The 20,142-nt window shown below is 41.3% G+C and overlaps 1 protein-coding gene across 1 annotated transcript in view; it reads right to left on the bottom strand.

Annotated features, from left to right (window-relative positions):
- LOC109921805 (collagen alpha-1(XXI) chain) overlaps nucleotides 1-20,142 on the bottom strand; it is a 300,122-nt gene that overhangs the window by 169,823 nt on the left and 110,157 nt on the right. The window contains exon 10 of the mRNA XM_020521855.2: nucleotides 18,010-18,072. Coding sequence (XP_020377444.2) covers nucleotides 18,010-18,072 — 63 coding nt within the window. The remainder of the gene's footprint in view (nucleotides 1-18,009; nucleotides 18,073-20,142) is intronic.

The following is a 20,142-nucleotide window of genomic DNA, read 5'->3' as shown; positions in this document are numbered from 1 at the left end:
GGGGGATATTGTGGTCCTAGAAATACGAGGACATCTAGGATGTCCAGAAGTGGAACGCTCCATCTTGGGAGCAGATGTGACAGAGGTGGAGGAATTGGGAGTACGGAGTCGCATTCTTGCAGGAGGGTGGGTGAGAGGAGGTGTAGTCCAGGTAGCTGTGGGAGTCAGTGGGCTTGAAATAGATGTCAGTTTCGAGGCAGTTACCAGAGATGGAGATGGAGAGGGAGAGATCCAGGAAGGAGAGGGAGGTATCGGAGATGGTACAGGTGAATTTGAGGTTGGGGTGAAAGGTGTTAGTAAAGTTGATGAACTGTTCAAGCTCTTCGTGGCAGCACGAAGCAGCGCCAATACAGTCATCAACGTAGCGGAGGAAGAGGTGGGGGAATACTGCCAGTGTAGCAGCAGAACAGGGCCTGTTCCACATATCCTACGAAGATGCAGGCATAGCTTGGGACCATACAGGTGCCCATGGCCACCCCTTTAGTCTGTAGGAAGTGGGAAGAGTTAAAGGAAAAGTTGTTCAGGGTAAGGACAAATTCTGTTTATCGGATGAGGGTGTCGGTGGAGGGGGAACTGATTGGGCCTGCAGGAGAGCAAGAAACAGAGGGCTTTTAGGCCATCTACGTGGGGGATACAAGTGTACAGGGATTGGATGTCCATAGTGAAGATGAAGTATTGGGGGCCTCATCCCAACCCTCCCTCTCATCCCCGCCTCCTTGACCTGACACAACCTGTACATCTTCTGCCGCACCCATCCCACTGACCAATCCCCACCACTCCCTACCTGCATTCACCTATCACCATCCCACCTACCTTCCCCAGCCCCACCTCTCCTCTCTATTTATTTCCCAGCTCCCTCCCCACTCCCCATTTCTGGAGAAGGGTCCTGACCCAAAATGTCAACTTTCCTGCTCCTCTGATGCTGCCTGGCCTGCTGTGTTCCTCCAGCTCCACACTGTATTTTCTCTGACTCTAGCATCTGCAGTTCTTGCTATCTCTTGTTAAATTTATTTCCTGGTTTTGTACACATGGCCATTATATGGGTTGGTTTTGCACAAAATGTATATCTAGGACATGGCAATGATATGAACCTAGAAATACATGTGTATTAGGGTCTACTTGGACAATGCACTGCCAAATCTGGACAAATATCCACCCTAAATACTTGGTTCTAAATTCGCAGGTTCTTGTAAATGACAGGTTATGCTATGTGCCACATATACACATTAGACAATCATGGGCAAGAAGCCTTCAAGTGTTCAACACCCACCTATAGCAAGTAAGGTACCTCAACATGTAGGAGGACTTAGAAAATCTACCCTTTTCCCCACTACACCGTGGAAAGCATCTTAATTCTGATTGAAAGTTTTATACAACTGATTACTTGACATGGCAGTCAAAGTGTAACAATACCCCCAAATTTTGCACTGAAAAATAAATCGATGAACAAGTAAAAAACTGAATGTAAAATACTGGGTATTTAAACAATAAAGAAAATAAAATAGGTTGTATATTGTTTGTAACATTTGTTGTCCAGTTTTCAGTGACAGCTCTAAGTCATAAGTCTGAATTAGTTATTTTGCCATAAATAAACAAGCTAAAATATATACCTTTTACAGAAAAATGTCATAACAGTTCTTTTGTTGTAAACTGCTTCTGCTCTGTCTAGATTCTAAGATAATTTGACAAGTTGCTAATAATTCACAGCCAAAAGTAGTCCTGTATTACAAACTGCCAAGATGTGAGGGTGTTACTGACTTGCCAAACCTAAAGATGCTATCAGGTACCATTTCTGTTCTTTCCAAGAGGGAGATTAGTACAAATCACTCATAATTTGATCAGTGGATCAGTGAAAGCTTCAATTTCAATTTCCATCTTGTCTGAATGAATAATCTTTGCTGTTGTTTTAACCACATGCCAGCAAAATGTACACTGAGGAAATGTTACAGAAAGCAAATTGCATACCGAAAACAAGATGGTTCCGGCCAAAGGCTGTGAAATGATTAAGGGCCCAGGGGTCTCAAGTCTGAAAAATGTTAAATCAATTTATTATTATTTCAGTGCCATATGTTGGCAAGACAGCTTCTTGATTACTTCAACATTGAGATAAGAAGGATTGTTGGCTCCAAGATTTAAACTGCTTTCCTGAACCACAGAACCCGTGCTAATCAAAAAATTGATCAGTGCAAAGTTTCAGGTTTAAACCTGAGAATGTGCATCCACTGTATATCAAAGTAAACAAGTAACACAGTGGCTCGGTAGTCAGCACTGCTGCCTCATAGCATCAGGGACCCGGTTTCAATTTCAGCCTTGGGCGACTGTCTGTGTGGAGTTTGCACATTCTCCCTGTTTCTGCGTGGGTTTCCTCTGGGTGCTCTGGTTTCCTCCCACAGTCCAAAGATGTGCAGGTTAGGTGAACTGGGCATGCTAAATTGCTCACAGTGTCCAGGGATGTGTTGGTTAGTTGGATTAGCCATGGGAAATACAGGGTTACAGGGATAGGGTAGGGGGTGAGTCTGGGTGTGATGTTCTTTAGAGAGTTGGTGAAGACTTGTTGGGCTAAATGACCTGTTTCCACACTGTAGGGATTCCATGAAGCCCTGAAATTAGGGGAAGATTTCTCAGTAAGTTGAGCTGGAGACTTTCAAACATTAAAATGGCTTTGAATATGTATCAGATACAATGGAACACAAAAAAGCCTCTTTTTAGAGGCCACAAATACATGAAATCTCCATGGAAACAATATATGTTAAAATCTGTAGAGTCTAAGTAGAATATGGCAAGGCCATTTCTTTGCCTCAAAGCTTTCTTACTAAGTATGTCAATAATATATAAAATGATGGCATAAAATAACAATAGGTTATAAACAAAGAACAATACAGCACAGGAACAGGCCCATTGTATTCAGCATGCATATAACAAAATGGCAAATCTGAAGCTTTTTTTAAGTTCAAATAATTAAATACAAAATTCCAAATATTAAATCACATCACAATATTGCATATATCAATACTGGATAAAAGTCTGATTGTTCTAAGTTACCAATAAGTTCAGATTACATTTTCTTCATCTTGAAGTACCCTTTTCAGAGGCACTTATAATGTAGAAAAATGAGAAATTGTTCATTTGGATAGGAAGAATAAAAAAAGCATGTTGTCTAAATGGTGAGAGATTGGCAATGAGTATCCTCGTACATGATAGTATGCTACATTAGGCAAGTTTATGAAATTATCAGTAATCTTGAGGGACATTAAATACAGAGGTATGGAGGTTATGCTTCAGTTGTATGGGTGACTGGTGAGAACGCATTTGGAGTACTGTGCACAATTTGGATTTGATCACTTTATTTAAGGACGGATGTAAATACACTGAAGGAAGCTGAGAGCAGGTTAATACCTGGAATGAGTGGGTTGTCTTATAAGGAAACATTAGGCTAGCCTTGTATCTGCTGGAGTTTAGAAAAGTAAGAGATGACTTGATTGAAACATAAGGGGGTCTTGACGGTGTAGATTTTAACTTTGAAATATATTGCTGTTCCTTTTCTATCACTGGGTCAAAATCTGGAATTCACTCCCTAAGGGTATTGTTGGTCAACCTACAGCATGTTGACTGCAATGGTTGAAGAAGGCAATTTACAACCACCTTCTCAAGGGAAACTAAGGATGGGCAATAAAACACTGGATAGCCAGCAATATCCATGTTCCACAAATGAACAAAAAAATGTAGAGAGATGTTTTTGATTATGTAAGAGTATAGAAGAAAGGGTCACTATTTCAAAATCAGCATTCATCCATTTATAAAAAAGATCAGGTGAAATGTTTTCTCCCAAAGGGTTGTGAGTCTTTAGAACTTATCTCCTCAAAATGTGATCCCTGAACATTTTTAAGGCAGCTTTAGATAGATTTTTATTAAGTTAGTGGTAAGATTATCAGCGGTAGGTTGGGAATGTGGATTTAATTTTACAATCAGATTGTGGATTGGGAATATGGATTTAATCTTACATTTGGCATGGTAGTTCAGTGGTTAGCACTGCTCCTCACAACAGCAGGGACCCGGGTTTGGTTCCACCCTCGATGGCTGTGTGAAGTTTGCATATTCTCCTTGTGTTGCATGGGTTTCCTCTGAGTGCCCTGGTTTTCTCCCACAGCCCAAAGATGTGCAGATTAGGTGGACTGGCCATGTAAAATTCCCCATAGTGTCAAGGATGTGCAGACTAGGTGGTTTAGTATTTTACAAGAACTGAGAATTTCATTAAATTGGCCTCACTGTTGCAGAAGTGTTAATAAAGTTAGTTCCTCAATAGTAGTTTGCAGTTGAGCATATCTCTCATTGTAATGACAAAATGACGAGGATGGACTGAATTTTTCTTCGCTTTTTTTTGGAAACTGAAGTTTGAAGAACACTGCTACTTTTCTTCTGGAACTCCTAAAGTTGATTTTGAGCATATCACAGCAAGTTGCTTCATGTGTACATTATTCAGGTACACAGTGAATCAGTAGCACACATAATTGAAAAAAAAAAGCATTGAAGGCATTGTCACAGACAAAAGGGAAATGGGGTGTATTTAAATTATGAGATAACAAGGTGTAGAGCTGGATGAACACAGCAGGCCAAGCAGCATCAGAGGAGCAGGAAAGCTGATGTTTCGGGCCTAGACCCTCCTTCACAAAATTTTCTGAAGAAGCGTCTAGGCCCGAAACGTCAGCTTTCCTGCTCCTCTGATGCTGCTTGGCCTGCTGTGTTCGTCCAGCTCTACACCTTGTTGTCTCAGATTCTCCAGCATCTGCAGTTCTCTGTATTTAAATTATAATTGGTTTTCCCCTCTTAAGCCTGAGACAATGAAGTATTGTTTGATTCTCTCCTGTCCTTTTTTATAACTCATCTTTTGCTGAAGTCCGCCACAGGGTGTTCCCCAACACTGGTTTCAGATTTCAATTTTTGAAACAAACCCATAGCAAAAACCTTTAAGACAAAATCAAATACAGGGTTTATTAACAAAACATCCAAAATGTGGGAGAATTGCTTTGTTACTCCATCCACGCACTCAAGCACTCACGAAATTCAGATAGACAGGACAGGAGAGGAGATAGAGTCATACAGCAGTAGAGATATACAGCATGGAAAGAGACCCTTCAGTCCAACTTGTCCATGCCAACCAGATATCCTAAATAAACTTAGTCCCATTTACCAGCATTTGACCCACATCCCTCTAAACCTTTCCTAATCATTTACCCATCCAGATTTCTTTTAAATGTTGTAATTGTACCAGCCTTCACCACTTCCTCTGGTAGCTCTTTCCATACACGCACCACCCTCTATGTGAAAAACCTTTTAAATCTTTCCCATCTCACCTTAAACCTATGCCCTCTATTTTTGGACTTTCCCACCCCAGGGAAAAGACCTTGCCTATTTACCTTATCCATACCCCTCATAATTTTATAAACCTCTATAAGGTCACCCCTCAGCCTCCAAAGCTCCAGGGAAAATAGCGCCAGTCTTTTCAGCCTCTCTCTATAGCTCAAACTCTACAACCCAGGCAACATCCTTGTAAATTTTTCTGAACGCTTTCAAGTTTCAACAACATCCTTCCTATAGCAGAGAGATCAGAATTGCACAAAGTATTCCAAAAGTGGTCGAATCAATGTCCTGTATAGCCACAACCTGACTTCTCAACTCCTATACTCAATGCACTGACCAATTAAGGCAAGCACACCAAATACATTCTTCACTATCTACCTGCGACTCCATTTTCAAGGAACCATGCACCTGCACTCCAAGGTCTCTTTGTTCAGCAACACTCCACACGGCCTTACCAGGAAGTGCATAAGTTCTGCTCTGATTTGCCTTTCCAAAATGCAGCAACTCACATTCATCCAAATTAAACTCCATCTGCCACTCCTCGGCCCATTGGTCCATCTGATCAACATCCCATTGAATTCTGAGGTAACCTTCTCCGCTGACCGCTACACCTCCAATTTTGGTGTCATCTGCAAACTTACTAACCATATCTCCTATGTTCACATCCAAATCATTCAAATAAATGACAAAAAGTAGTGGACCCAGCACTGATCCTTGTGGTACACCATTGGTCACAGGCCTTCAGGCTGAAAAGCAAACCTCCACCACCACCCTCTGTCTTCTACCTTTGAGCCAGTTCTGTATCCAAATGGGTCGTTCTCCCTCTATTCCATGTGATCTAACCTTGCTAACCAATCTGCCATGAGGAACCTTGTCAAATGCCTTACTGAAGTCCAAATAGATCACATCCTCCACGCTGCCCTCATCAATCCACTTTGTTACTTCTTCAAAAAATGCAATCAAGTTAGTGAGATGCTATTTCCCACGCACAAAACGATGTTAACTATCCCTAATCAGTCCTTGCCTTTCCAAATACATGTACATCCTGTCCCTCAGGATTCCCTCCAATAACCTGCCCATCAGCGATGTCCAGCTCACCAGTCTTTAGTTCCCTAGCTTTTCCTTAACGCCTTTCTTAAATAGGGGAACCACATTAGCCAACCTCCAGTCTCCTGGCACCTCGCCTGTGACTATCGATGGTACAAATATCTCAGCAAGGGGCCCAGCAATCACTTCCCTAGCTTCCCACAGAGTTCTAGGGTACACCTTATCAGATCCTGAGGATTTATCCACTTTTATGCATTTTAAGACGTCCAGCATCTCCTCCTCTGTAATGTGGGCATTTTTCAAGATGCTGCTTTTTCCCCACATGCTCAAGCTTCCATATCCTTCTCTACAGTAAACACTGATGCAAAATACTCATTTAGTATCTCCCCTGTCTTCTGCGGTTTCACACATAGGTGGCCTTGCTGATCATTAAGGGACCCTATTCTCTCCCTAGCTACTCTTTTGTCCTTAATGTATTTGTAGAATCCCTTTGGATTCTCCTTAATCCTTTTTGCCAAAGCTGTCTCATGTCCTCTTTTTGCCCTCCCTGATTTCCTTCTTACATATACTCCTACTGCATTTATGCTCTTCTAGGGAAATACTCTATTTCTGGTGTCTATACCTGACATATGCTTCCTTCTTATTTTTGACAAAAACCTTAATTTCTCTCATCATCTAGTATTCCCTACACCTACCAGCCTTGCCCTTCACCCTGACAGGAATATTCTGTCTCTGGACTCACATTATCTCATGTTTGAAGGCGTCCCATTTTCCAATCATCCCTTTACCTGCAAACATTCGCCCCCAATCAACTTTTGAAAGTTCTTGCCTAATACCATCAAAATTGGCCTTCCTCCAATTTATACCTTTAACTTTTAGATCTGGTCTATCCTCTTCCAACATCCTTTTACAACTAATAGAATTATGGTCACTGGCACCAAAGTGCTCCCCCTGTCACCTGCCCTGCCTTATTTCCCAAGAGTAAGTCAAGTTTTGCACTTTGTCTAGTAGGTTCATATTGAATCAGAAAATTTTCTTGTACACACTTAACACATTCCTCGCCACCAAGGCTCTTAACACTGTGGCAGTCCCAGTCTATGTTTGGAAAGTTAAAATCCCCTACCATATTCACCTTCTTATTCTTACAGATAACTGTGATTTCCTTACAAATTTATTTTTCAATTTCCCACTGGCTTCTATAGCACAATCCCAATAAAGTGATCATCCCTTTCTTATTTCTCAGTTCTACCCGAATAATTTTCCTGATGTACTCCCAGGAATATCCTCCCTAAATACAGCCGTGATGATATCCCTAATCAAAAACGCCACACCCCTCCTCTCTTGTTTCCTCCCCACCTCAAAAAAACTTTCTATCCTTCCTATAGCATCTATACCCTGGGACCATTAAACTGCCAGTCCTGTCCAACCCTGAACCACATCTCTGTAATCACTATGATATCCCAGTCCCATGTCCCCACCCATGCCCTTAAATCATCTGCCTTACCTGTAAGGCCTCTTGCATTGAAATAAATGCAGTTTATTAGCCCTACCTCATTCTCTACTTTGTTCCTGCCTGCCCTGTCTATTTGACTTACTGCTTTTCCCAACTGTACCAGCCTCAGACTATCTCTTTCCTCACTGTCTGCCTGGGTGCCTGTGAGACACCCCTGTCCCAGGTTTACTCCTCGTGTGCAGCTCTAGAAAATCTCCCAATAGCATATTTAGTCCCCTTCCAATTCCAGTGCAATCTGTCCTTCTCATACAGGTCACGTCTACACCAAGGCATTCCAATGATCCAAAAATGTGAATCCTTCTCCCCTACACCAGCAGTCACGCATTCATCTGCTTTATCCTCATATTCCTACTCTAACTAGCTTGTGGCACTGGGAGTAATCTGGATATTACCAACCTCGAGTACGTACTTTTTAACTTCCTGCTTAACTTCCTATATTCTCTCCTCAGAATCTCGTCCTTTTCTTTTCCTACATCATTAGTTCCAATGTGTAGAACAACTCCCTGCTGGTCTCTCTCCCATTTGAGAATATTCCAGACACTCTCCGAGATATCCTTGATCCTGGCTCCAGGGAAGCAACGCACCATTCTGATGTCTCGCTGTTGGCTGCAGAATCGGTTGTTTGTGCCTCTGACTAGAGAGTCCCCTTATCACAATTGATTGCTTGCAACCTGCTGTATCCCTTGTTACACTAGAGCCCGTCTCAGTACCAGAAACCTGGCTGTCAGTGCTAGATTCCCCTGAGAGTCAATCACCCCCTACATTTTCCAAAACAGCATACTTGTTTGAGATGGGGAAAGCCCAGGAGACTCCTGCACTACCTGCCTCCCCCTCCTACCTTTCCTGGAAGCCACCCACCTACCTAGCTGCACCTTCGGTTTATCTCCTTCCCTGCAACTGCCATCCATCACACCCCCATGCTCTTGTAAATTGCTCATTGCCTCTAATGCCACTCCAACCAATCCACGCAATCCGATAGGATTTGCAATGAAACAAACGTCCTGTTAGGTTATAAATGGAAACTAGATCCAGGGATATTAAAAATCAGTTCACGTGAGTTACAACTTCCTGGAGGTCAATATCCAATAATATTTTCCTTCATGATCTGAATCAACTAGATTCTTTTGTTGCTGACACAATGGGTTTTGATGCTGTCCTTGAGAGATGACTTGTCTCCAAGCCCTTTGTGTCAGTTCAGCTAAAATCATAGAATCCCTACAGTGTGGAAACAGGCCTTCAGCCCAACAAGTCCGCACCACCCCTCCAAAGAGCATCCCACCCAGAACCATTCCCCCACCGCTGCATTTCCCATGTCTAACCCAAATATCCCTGGGCACTATGGGCAATTTAACATGGTCAATCCACCTACCCTGCACATCTTTGGACTGTGGGAGGAAACCGGAGCACCCGGAAGAAATCCACACAGACATGGGGGAATGTGCAAACTCCACAAAGTTAGTTGCCCAAGGCTGGAATCAAACCCAGGTCCCTGGTGCAGTGAGGCAGCAGCGCTAACCACTGAGCCACTGTGCCACTCTAGATTATAGAAGGAAGGTTAAACTAAACATGTTTAAATAATGCAGAGAGTTCAGAAGCTTTAGGAAACACAATCATGTGATCAGCCTCAGTCATTATATGAGTCCAATACATTTGTCCATTTTTAAAAGAAAACAAAATTCAAATGTAAAATCATAGAAGAGAAAGCAGTTTTCTTTGGAACTTTTCTTCATAGATGCAAAGAAATGTACAGCACAGGAATGAGAAAAAGTCCCAGGAATGATAAGCTTAACATATGAGAAATGTTTGAGGACTCTGGGTCTATACTCAATGGAGTTTAGAAGCATGAGGGGGGATCTAATTGAAACTTACAGAAACCGAATGGCCTGGACCGGGTGTATGTTGAGAAGATGCTTTCATTGGTAGGAGAGACTAGGACCCGAGAGCACAATCTTAGAGTAAAGGGAAGACCTTTTAGATCATAAGGAGAAACTTCTTCAGCCAGAGGGTACTGAATCTATGGAATTCACCGCCACAGAAGGCTGTGGAGGCCAGGTCATTTAGTATATTTAAGATGGAGATAGATAGGTTCCTGATTGTCAAGGGGTTCAAGGGTTATGGGGAGAAAACAGGAGAATGGGATTGAGAAACGTATCAGCCATGATTGAATGATGGAGCAGACTTGATGGGCTGAATGGCCTAATTTTTGCACCTATTTCTTATGGTCTTATAGAGTCAGACCCTTCGGTTCAACTCGTCGGTGCCAACTAGATATCCTAAATTAATCTAATCCCATTTGTCAGCATTTGGCTCATATCCCTCTAAACCCTTCCTAATCATGTACCCAGCCAGATGCCTTTTAAATGATGTAATTATACCAGCTTCCACCACTTCCTTTGGCAGCTTATTCTATACACGTACCACCCACTCTGTGAAAAAGCTGCCCCCAGGTCCCTTTTAAATCCTTTCCCTCTCACCTTAAACCTATGCCCTCTAGTTTTGGACTCTCCTACCCTGGGGGAAAGACCTTATCCATGTCCCTCGTGATATTATAAACTTGTGTAAGGTGACTTTTCAGCTCCCAGCGCTGCAGCCCTCTGGCCATGACATATTTTGGCACAGTAGGATGAATTTAACCTTAACTGAGAAGACAAACACAGTTATAAATATAGGTTATATATTTGGCTGACAGTGAATAAAATAGGACATCAGGATAAGGCAAATATCTTCCTCACCAAGATGAGGCCAGATGCTAATGTTACGATAATGGGTTATTGCCACGAATTACTTATAGACATATTGATCTTCAAAATAAGACATGGCTTTTTTTCTTGAAAAGGATGTGAGCTAAAAGTGGCTGGGAATGTAAATTCTGACAATGTTATTCAATGTATGTCTGAAAATTCCTTTCTGGATCATACTCAGTCCTGAGAGAGATCATGGGCTGAATTTTAGCAGAAATTGGACAAGTTTCAATTTTGGCAAGTTATATAAATAGTTTCTATCAGTGAGCCCTAGTGAGATTTTGCATCCTGTCTTTCCAAACTCGCCACATTATCTATGCACTATGCTCCCGTAGCACCCTACTGATTATTACACTTGCCGCAGGTGGGAGAGTTTCTGCTGATGTTGAAATCACCCTCATTTGATTTGCAACCACAGGAGATTATAGTTCCATTTTGCATTGCATCTCTTCCTTTGAAGTGTCTCTGTTTGAAGTTCCCCGACACCCACTGATGCGACATTGCTAGCGGCAACCACCTCAGATTCCTGGTCCACCACCACCTTAAAGCTTAATTATCCATCTAGTTAAGTGCTGGCAGTCCAGTGCTGCCTGCATAATTCCCGTCAATTGCTCCAGAGATGTCAGACAGAGGGACACTGGAAGTCCACTTTGCTGACTAAACCTGGAAGTTCTGCTGGATGAGGACTGTGTGGGGTAGCTACCCAGGAAGAATGCCCTGAAATGTTGGTGACTGATGTCCAAAATGGAGGGCTGCTGGAGCTAGTGGTGAGCTAGATTCACCAGGTTGCCGCTCTGATTTTCATGTCGGGAACTGTCACCATCTAAATTCTATCCAGCAGGTGAGAGAGTGAGAAACTGCATATCAACTAGGTGAAATTAGATAATAGTGAGATGTCAACATATGCTAATAGTGAGATGTCAACATATGCTAATGCATGTAAATTATACTCTTACCATTCACTAACAAGAATCTTATCTTGCTGCTCAACACTTGATTGAAAAATCAGTATTGTTTGCTATCAAAGTTGGGAATCTCCTTACTGCCAATTTCACATGATTTCCCCAACTTTCTTATCAATGTTCACATCATTCAGGAGCTGGAAAACTTATAGAGTCTTATAGCAATGTTGCATCAATGGGTGTCGGGGAACTTCAAACAGAGACACTTCAAAGGAAGAGATGCAATGTAAAATGGAACTATAATCTCCTGTGGTTGCAAATCAAATGAGGGTGATTTCAACTTCAGCAGAAACTCTCCTGTGATCTATCGACCACACTATCAACCTGATGTGAGATAAAAGAAAGCAGTTCTGGGTGAAAGGCAATTTTGTGTTTTTCACTTCGAGGAATACACAAGTGCGAGAGTTGAAAAACTGCTAGCTCAGTAGGTTAAACTGGTGTCCTAGTTGTACAGGGCTATAAAGGTCCTGGCTTAAGATTATTTACAAGGCATCCCTTCAAGTAAAACAAAATCTTTCTTGCTAATTGCTGGAAGCAAATTGCAAGTCAGCAAAGCCACTGTCAAAAAAGAAACAGGACTACTCCTTCAACTAACTTGCAGAACCAGACCAACAATTCAACTGACAAATTCAGCACTACTAGAACCACTCAATTTAACAGCTGCAATCATCAAGCCCTAACAAACATGTCTTTTTATAACTGTTGTGATGTCTCACTTCTCATTTCTAATCTATTTGTATGTTTGTTATGCTTTATTATTTTTGCTCACATTTTAGTAACTCAAACACACCCTTTCCTTAATCCAAGGAAGCTTGTTTAAGTTGGTTCCTTTAAATCATACATTGGAACCGGGAATGTATCCAGAAGGGAAAGGTTCCATTGTGTTAACATTCTGCAATCAACTGAGGCAAAGATAGGTTAAATAAAGAAGGGATACCAATTCTTTCCTGCTTATCCAAGAGAATAATGATTTTGGGGTGGAGGTGGTGTTCTGCCTAGAATCATGAATTGAGATCCTTGCCCAGGGACCAATCGCCAACACTTTTGATGTAGATTTTAAAAATGTTGGCAAAAGACCCCACACGATGAGATAAGTTGAAAGTAATGAAATCCTGGACTCCTATTATACCACAACTGAAAATGAGAATGCACTGACAGTGCATTTGTGAAAGGAAGCAGTTACCAGCCTCAAATTAAAGAAGCTCTCTCATCACTGTAGGTATGGCATGAACAGTAAGTATTATGTGGCTAATCATGGAAGCTTCACTTGTCCCTGGTGACCACATGTGCAAGAGTGTATGCAGCTGCAACTGCAGGCTGCCTGCATTTCAAGCTGGATCTGCAGGTGAATGCACTGTGGAACAATGCTGAGTACGTGTGGACAGCACATTCAGTAAGATGGTCACACTGAAGTGAAGACTGAACAGGAGAAAAAGGATGGGTGACCACCAAACAGTAGAGGAAGGCGGGGAGTGCAGGGGACCTCTGTGGCCATTCCCCCTTTCTAACAGATATGCTGCTTTGGATACTGTTAGGGAAGATGACTGGTTAGGGGAAAGCAGTGGAAGCCAAATTCATGGCACTATGGGTGGGTCTGCTGCACAAGAGGAGAGGAAGAAGAATGGTAGTGTTGTAGTGGTAGGGGATTCAATTATAAGGGGAACAGACAGGCGTTTCTGCAACTGCAAAAGAGACTTCAGGATGGTATATTGCTTCCCTGGTGCCAGGGCCAGAATGTCAATAAACAACTGCAAGGAATTCTGAAAGATGAGGAAAAAGAGGCCAGCGATTATGCTACATTTTGGTACCAATGACATAGGTAGAAAAAGGGATGAGGTCCTGCAAACACAATTTAGGCAGCTAAAAAGTAGAGTAAAATCAGGACCAAAGAAGTAATAATCTCTGGATTATTTCTGGTGCCACGTGCCACTGAGTACAGAAGTAGGGTGGTCCAGATGAATGCATGGCTGGAGAGAATTTGTATGAACGAGTGTTTTAGATTTCTGGAATACTGGGGCTGCTTTGGGGCAGTGGGGCCTGTACGAGTAGCCATGCGATGCAAACTGGACCTGTTTGTAAACTGGGTGTCTGTCCCTGCATGCAAACTATTCTTGCACCTCAAGGTGCAATATTAATGCGACAATGTGTACTTTAGTTGGATCAGACATGCGCTATAATGTGTCATGGCTGGCATGTGTAGAATACCAGTGTTCGTGGACACAGGGAGCCTATGGTTGCTACCCATGGAGCGTGTCTTGAGACCTGGGCGTCTGGAGGAACAAGCGGTGAGGTACCAGGTACCAGTTACCAGATACCAGTTCACATTTTCATGTTGGGAATTCTTGGTATCTAGTTTCCACCGGCAGGCAGTATGATGGAAAGCTGCATATTAATGAGGCGAGGTTTATGTTAACGACTGTGATAAAAAAGCAACAATCATTATCTTGCCACCCCTGAGGAAGAATCTCATCTTGATATTCAGAACAGTGTTGGAAAATGCAACTTGTTGCTTCCAAAGTTGAGGGACGTGTTGCTTAACTTTCCATGCAATTCTCCCAGATTTCTCACCATAATCCATGTAATTCATGGATTCCACTCATTGTATTCTAGTAAAGCATGCACATGTATAAGCTGAATTTTTAAGAGTTTCAGAAGGAAATATATATTATAAGAGTCATACAGCATGAAAACAGACCTTTCGGTCTAGCTTGTTTACGCCTACCAGACATCCTATCTGACCTAGTCCAATTTGCCAGCACCGGCCCATATTCCTCTAAACCCTACCTATTCATATACCAATCCAGATGCCTTTTAAATGTTGTAATTGTACACGCCTCCACTACTTTCTCTGGTAGCTTGTTCCATACGCGTTCACCTTCTGCCATGAAAAAGTTACTCCTCAGGTCTTTTTAAATCTTTCCCCTCTCACCTTAAATCTAAGCACTCTAGTTTTGGACTCTCTATATCTGGGGAAAAGACTATTCACTCTATCCATGCCCCTCATGATTTTTTAAACCTCTACAAGGTCACCCCTCAGCCTCCAACGCCCCAGGGAAAAACGGCCCAGCCTATTCAGCTCTCCCTATTACCAAAGTCTCCAATCCTGGCAACATCTTTGTAAACCTTTTCTGTCTTATTCAATGCAACATACAAGAGTTGACCTAGCTTTTCCTTTATTCACTCAGCAACATATCAGTAGTTGGGGAGGGTATAAACTATCTGAAGAGGGTATAGGAACCAGCAGGTAATTTTAGAAAGTATTATCAGAGTACACAAAATGCTGGGAGAGGCAGATAGCACTAAAGAATAGTGAATTAGTATGCAGAATCAGAGTAAGGGAGAAAGTAATGAAGTGAAATTATTACACAGTGACAATGCATGTACGTGAATGTATGAAGTACAGTTAATAAGATTGGGGCATTATAGGCATATTACCTTGTGGGATTATGATATTGCTGTAATAACAGGGCTGTTGCTCAAGGATGGGCAGATATAGGTGTTAAATATTCATGGTTACAAAGGTGTTCAGAAAAGATAGGAAAGAGGAAAAGGGAGCAACAGTGGCCTTTTTTGGTAAAGAAGAGCATTGCAGTACTGGAGACAGGATGTTTCAAAGGGTTAAAGTTCAGAATCAATTTGGCTACAGCTAAGGAATTATACCGTAATATACAGACCATCAGCTAATGGGAAATCTGCAAGGAAATTACAGAGTGGTGTAAACATCATAGAATAGTTACAATGGGAGACTTTGATTGTTCATACATCGACTGAGATAATGGCAGTATTAAGGGCAGTAAGAGACAAACATTCCTAGATTGTGTTCAGGAGAATTCAGGCACTTCAATGGATCAAGAACTGCTGGGCTAGATAGACTGGGACAAGAGGCTGGCAGGAAAACAGTGGTTGAACAATGGACTATCTTCAAAGATGAGATAGTTTAGATACAACCAAGATATATTCTCTCCAAAGGGAAAGGTAGGACAAACAAATCCAGAACTTCTTTGATAACGAAGAGATAAATATTAAGTTAATGAAAAACAAGTGTTCTAATGACAGGTGTCAGGTAGCATATGTAGTTGATAACCAAGCTGAATGCAGAAGATTCAAAAGTAAGGTGAAAAAGTACATTCGAGAAGCAAAAGGGGATTATGAGAAAAGACTGGCATAAAAGGAAATCCTAAAGCTCCTATAAGCAACCAATAGTAAAACAGTATAAAAAGAACAGTAGGGCTGATTAGGGACCAAAAAGGAAATTTACAATAGAGACAAGAAACAGGGCAGAAATGTTAAATTAATAGTTAATCTGTATTTACGTTTCAGACAATCCTGCCAGGACACAATGACTGGAGAGGAAACCCAGTCACTCAGAGGGCTAAAATTGATATTTGATAAGCTGTCATTACTTAAAGTTGCTAAAGCACTACAATCTGATGATTTGCATCCAAGTTAGTTAAAGGAAGTGAGAGTGGAAATTACAGATGCTCTGGCAATCAATCTTCCCTGGATGGTGACAGAGGATCTAAAAATTGCAAACATCACACCCTTGTTCAAAAGATTATAAAGATTGGCCTATAAATTAGGTTAAACGTTGGTGTGGGAAACCTCCAGAAACAATTAATAATAGAAAAATGTGGATTGATTCGGAAGGGTCAGCATGGATTTGTTAAAGGAAAAATGAGTTTAACTCTGGATATTTCGAAGAGGTAACAGAGATGGTTGAAGAGGGGAAAACCATTGATGTGGTATACACAGGCTACCAAAAGCCATTCAATATAGTGCCACACAACAGACATGAGGCTGGTTACAGGGAAAACATACATAGAATGGAAGGGACAGTAGCTACATTGGTACAAAACCGGCTGAGAGATCGGAACATTAAGTAATGGCTAATGGGTATTTTTCAGACAGCTGAAGTAGGTAGATGGGTGGTAGATGAAGTTTATTGCAGAGAAGTGTGAGACAATACACTTTGGTACAAAAAGAAATGGTGCGACAGTATAAAACAGGATGTGCAAGAGAAGAGAGACCTGTGTGTATGTGTGTGTAAACTATTACAGATTGCGGGACAGGTGAGAGCTGTTAATAACAGAGAGAGCTGTTAATAGTACATACATATTCTCGGTTTCATAAATAAGGGCATAGAGTACAAGAGCAGGGAGGTTATGATAAACTTATATAAGACACTGGTTAGATCCAGCTAGAGTACTGTGCACAATTCTGGGTGCCACATGAGAGGAAAGCTGTGAATGCAATGGAGAAAGTACATAACACATCAATGAAAAAAGTACCGTGGAGTAAATACTTCAGTCACGAGGGAAGACTGGAAGACTTTGGACTAGAGATAGTAGGAACTGCAGATGCTGGAGAATCCGAGACAACAAGGTGCAGGGCTGGATGAACACAGCAGGCCAAGCAGCATCATAGGAGCAGAGAGGCTTTTGGACTGTTTTCCTTGGAAGGAAAAGGCTAGCAGGAGATTTGTGGAAATTTACAAAGTTATGAAGGGTCTGAACAGCAGAGATAGGGCAAATCTGCTCCTATCTGCAAAAAGATCGAGAGCTAGAGGGCAAAATTTAAAAATATTTTGCAAAAGAAGCAAATGCAAGGTGAGAAACAATTTTTTCACACAGTGTATTTACGGCATGGAATGCACTGCCTGGAGGCAGGTTCAACTGAGGTATTCAAGAAGGTACTGGATGATTATTTAGAAGGCAACAGTATGTAAAGTTACAGGAAAAGTTAGAGATTGACATTATGTTAAAAATACTCAGAAGTCCAGAACAGACACTATGGACTGAATGGCATCCTTCTGAAATGTAACAATTCTGTGATTCTGTATCCCTTGTCACCTGAACCACATACTTATCAACCTCTCTTGTGGGAAGCAAAAAATATTTTGTGAAATGAGGCCACATATAAAGCAGTATGTTGTTTTATATCGCAGCTAGTTAAATATACTAAGTAATTTATGGTCAGCTTGTACAAACTTAGAACACTTGATGAGGTCCACAGCAACTCAAATGTATGTTCAGTGCTGGGTTGCGTGCCACTATCATTTAACTTAACAGGCAGCACAAATTTCCGTGCTGCCTGTATTATTTTGAATGGGAGCAGGTTAATTGCAATTAGTGTCAGTCAATTTTCCACCAATTGATTTTTAAGAATATCATCTTTACTCAAAGTAATTTGGAAAAAAAACTATGTAAAATGGTTAAAATACACTTAAGTATGACATGAGTAACTTTATGGAATACAATTGATAATAAAAATAATGGGGGGAGGGCTGGAAAATTCTGATCAAATTAAAACATCAATCTTAGAAGAAGAAATGTATCTCATAAAAAGCCACGATAGCTTTCTTCAAATGAGTAAACCATTTAGTACTCACAGGCTTACCATCTGCACCAGGTCTTCCTGCATCACCATGTTCCCCAGAAACTCCACGTTCTCCCTAAAGGAAACCAAACTAAAAATTAAAATGAGCATTGTCTGAGCTTGTTTCTAATCCCCTCAAACAGAGGCCTTTCAGTTGTATTGTTCCATACAACACTGTTGCAAATTCAGCTGTTGTGAGCTGAGAAATAAATGTTACTTGATGTTTAGGCACAGTGATTATTGAAAAATAAAATACTGCTTAGCATGTAGGATACAAAACAATTTTTTAGATGCACTTGAATCATTTGCATGCTGTAACTAAATATATAGATCACACAGAATTAATCTCACAAGCCACAACATTATGCAAATAGAAAAAACATGTTTGAAGTCAACTTTGCCTGTAAACACAATTACTTCATCAGTTTCTTTCAGTAAAATCTTTGTCAAAAATGTATCTGCCTTTTTCACTTCACACAAACAACATACTGAAACAGAATACTCAGCAAACTAAGGACAGAATACCACATCTGAAAAGTCACCAAAAATTTAATGTTTATTCCTTTTAGGATCTGGTAACAATTCTTTTTAACAAATACATTATCCTCACAAGCTACATTCACATTAGTTTAAGGGATCTGCTTTATGACTTGATGCATTTGTAGAACTTTACAAAATATGCCAACTTTATTTTTACAGCTTGCCTGGCCATTATGAGCATTACTTTCACGTAACTGAATTAAAAGCAAAGAATATTTTCTAACATTCACAATAACCTGTCACAACAACAGCAATCACAATATATAGGTATGTAATATCATTTGAAAAACAATGACTAAACATTAGGAATTTCTAAGGAGCTTCCCCAGCACAGTTATTGAAGTGGATGAGTATCGCTCCGAGAAAAGCAACTGCCCGAAAGTATAGTTTTAAGTATGTCTTGAACTGGCTATCTCCCTGTTACTTTCTGAATGGATCTTCCAAACAGCCAGGAATTTGAAAATAGATTTTAGATTTTATTGTTATGTGTACTCAAGTACAGAAATATAGGAGCACAGAGAAAAGTATATAATTTCGCCACACATTGTACCAAAGTACCTAGGTACAGAAAAAGCTTAGGTCCAAAGTAGTAAGAGAAATGAAAGCTAAAAAGTTAAGCATTATTTCATAGAATATTCGAAAAATAAAGAAATAGCTTATAGATTACATTAAAGTCTTTCATAGTTTAAACTGGGAAAATAAAGGAATAAGCTAAAAGTTCAACAGTCTTTGATGAGAACTCCATTTATCTTGCTCTCTGGGAGACCTCAGCTGTCTGTTCTTGAAGCAGCCTCTGCAGATACTGTTGTTGCTGCTGAAACTTCCACCTCTCCATTCCCCTTGGGTGCTTCAGGAACATGGCAGGATCCACTCGCACGCTGAGCCGAGACACCAACATGAGAACGAACAACATATGCTGCCAAGAGACCAGGCTGAGACCTGCAAGAGACCAGGCCCCAGACCCGCCACAAGCTACCAAGAGAACATGCTGAGAGACGCTGAGAGACCAGGCTGAGAGCCACGACAAGCCAGCGAGAGACTAGGCCAGGACCCGCCAGGAGCCATTAAGAGATGAGGCTGAGAGCCACCATGCCGCCAAGAGACCAGGCCCAGGACTCACCACGAGCTTCCAGGAGACTAGGCTGAGAGACGCCACGCCGCCAAGAGACCAGGCCCAGGACCTGCCACAAGCCACTGAGAGACCGGGCCCAGACCCATTGAGAAACCAAAGAGATAAAAAAAAGAGAAAGAAACAAAAGGAACGGAGGAGCTCCAGTTGGTGCAGCCTACTCTGCTGCCATCTTGACCATATTAGGCAATTAAACCACTCTGCTGGATTCTATCATTAACTGCATCATGATTGATTTGCTCAAATCCTTTTCCCCACTCTATCTCATTTAATATCCCAACCGAGCAAAAATCATTGGTCTCCGTTTTGAGTAACAGAGATTCAGATTTTTACTACCGTTTGTTAAAAACATGGGCCTGAATTTTCCAAAGAGTTGTAATCTCAAGCAGTTTGTCACTTTTCCCTTTTTTATGTGCCAAGTGGTTAGAGGGTTAAAGTGTCAGGCGGTGGGTGACAGGTGTTTTGGATTCCAAGTGG

This window comes from Rhincodon typus, chromosome 5 (genome assembly GCF_021869965.1).
Source record: "Rhincodon typus isolate 14 chromosome 5, sRhiTyp1.1, whole genome shotgun sequence".
NCBI classification, from domain to species: Eukaryota; Metazoa; Chordata; class Chondrichthyes; order Orectolobiformes; family Rhincodontidae; genus Rhincodon; species Rhincodon typus.
Note: the sequence above shows the minus strand (reverse complement) of the source record. Positions and strands in the feature narration are given on the sequence as shown.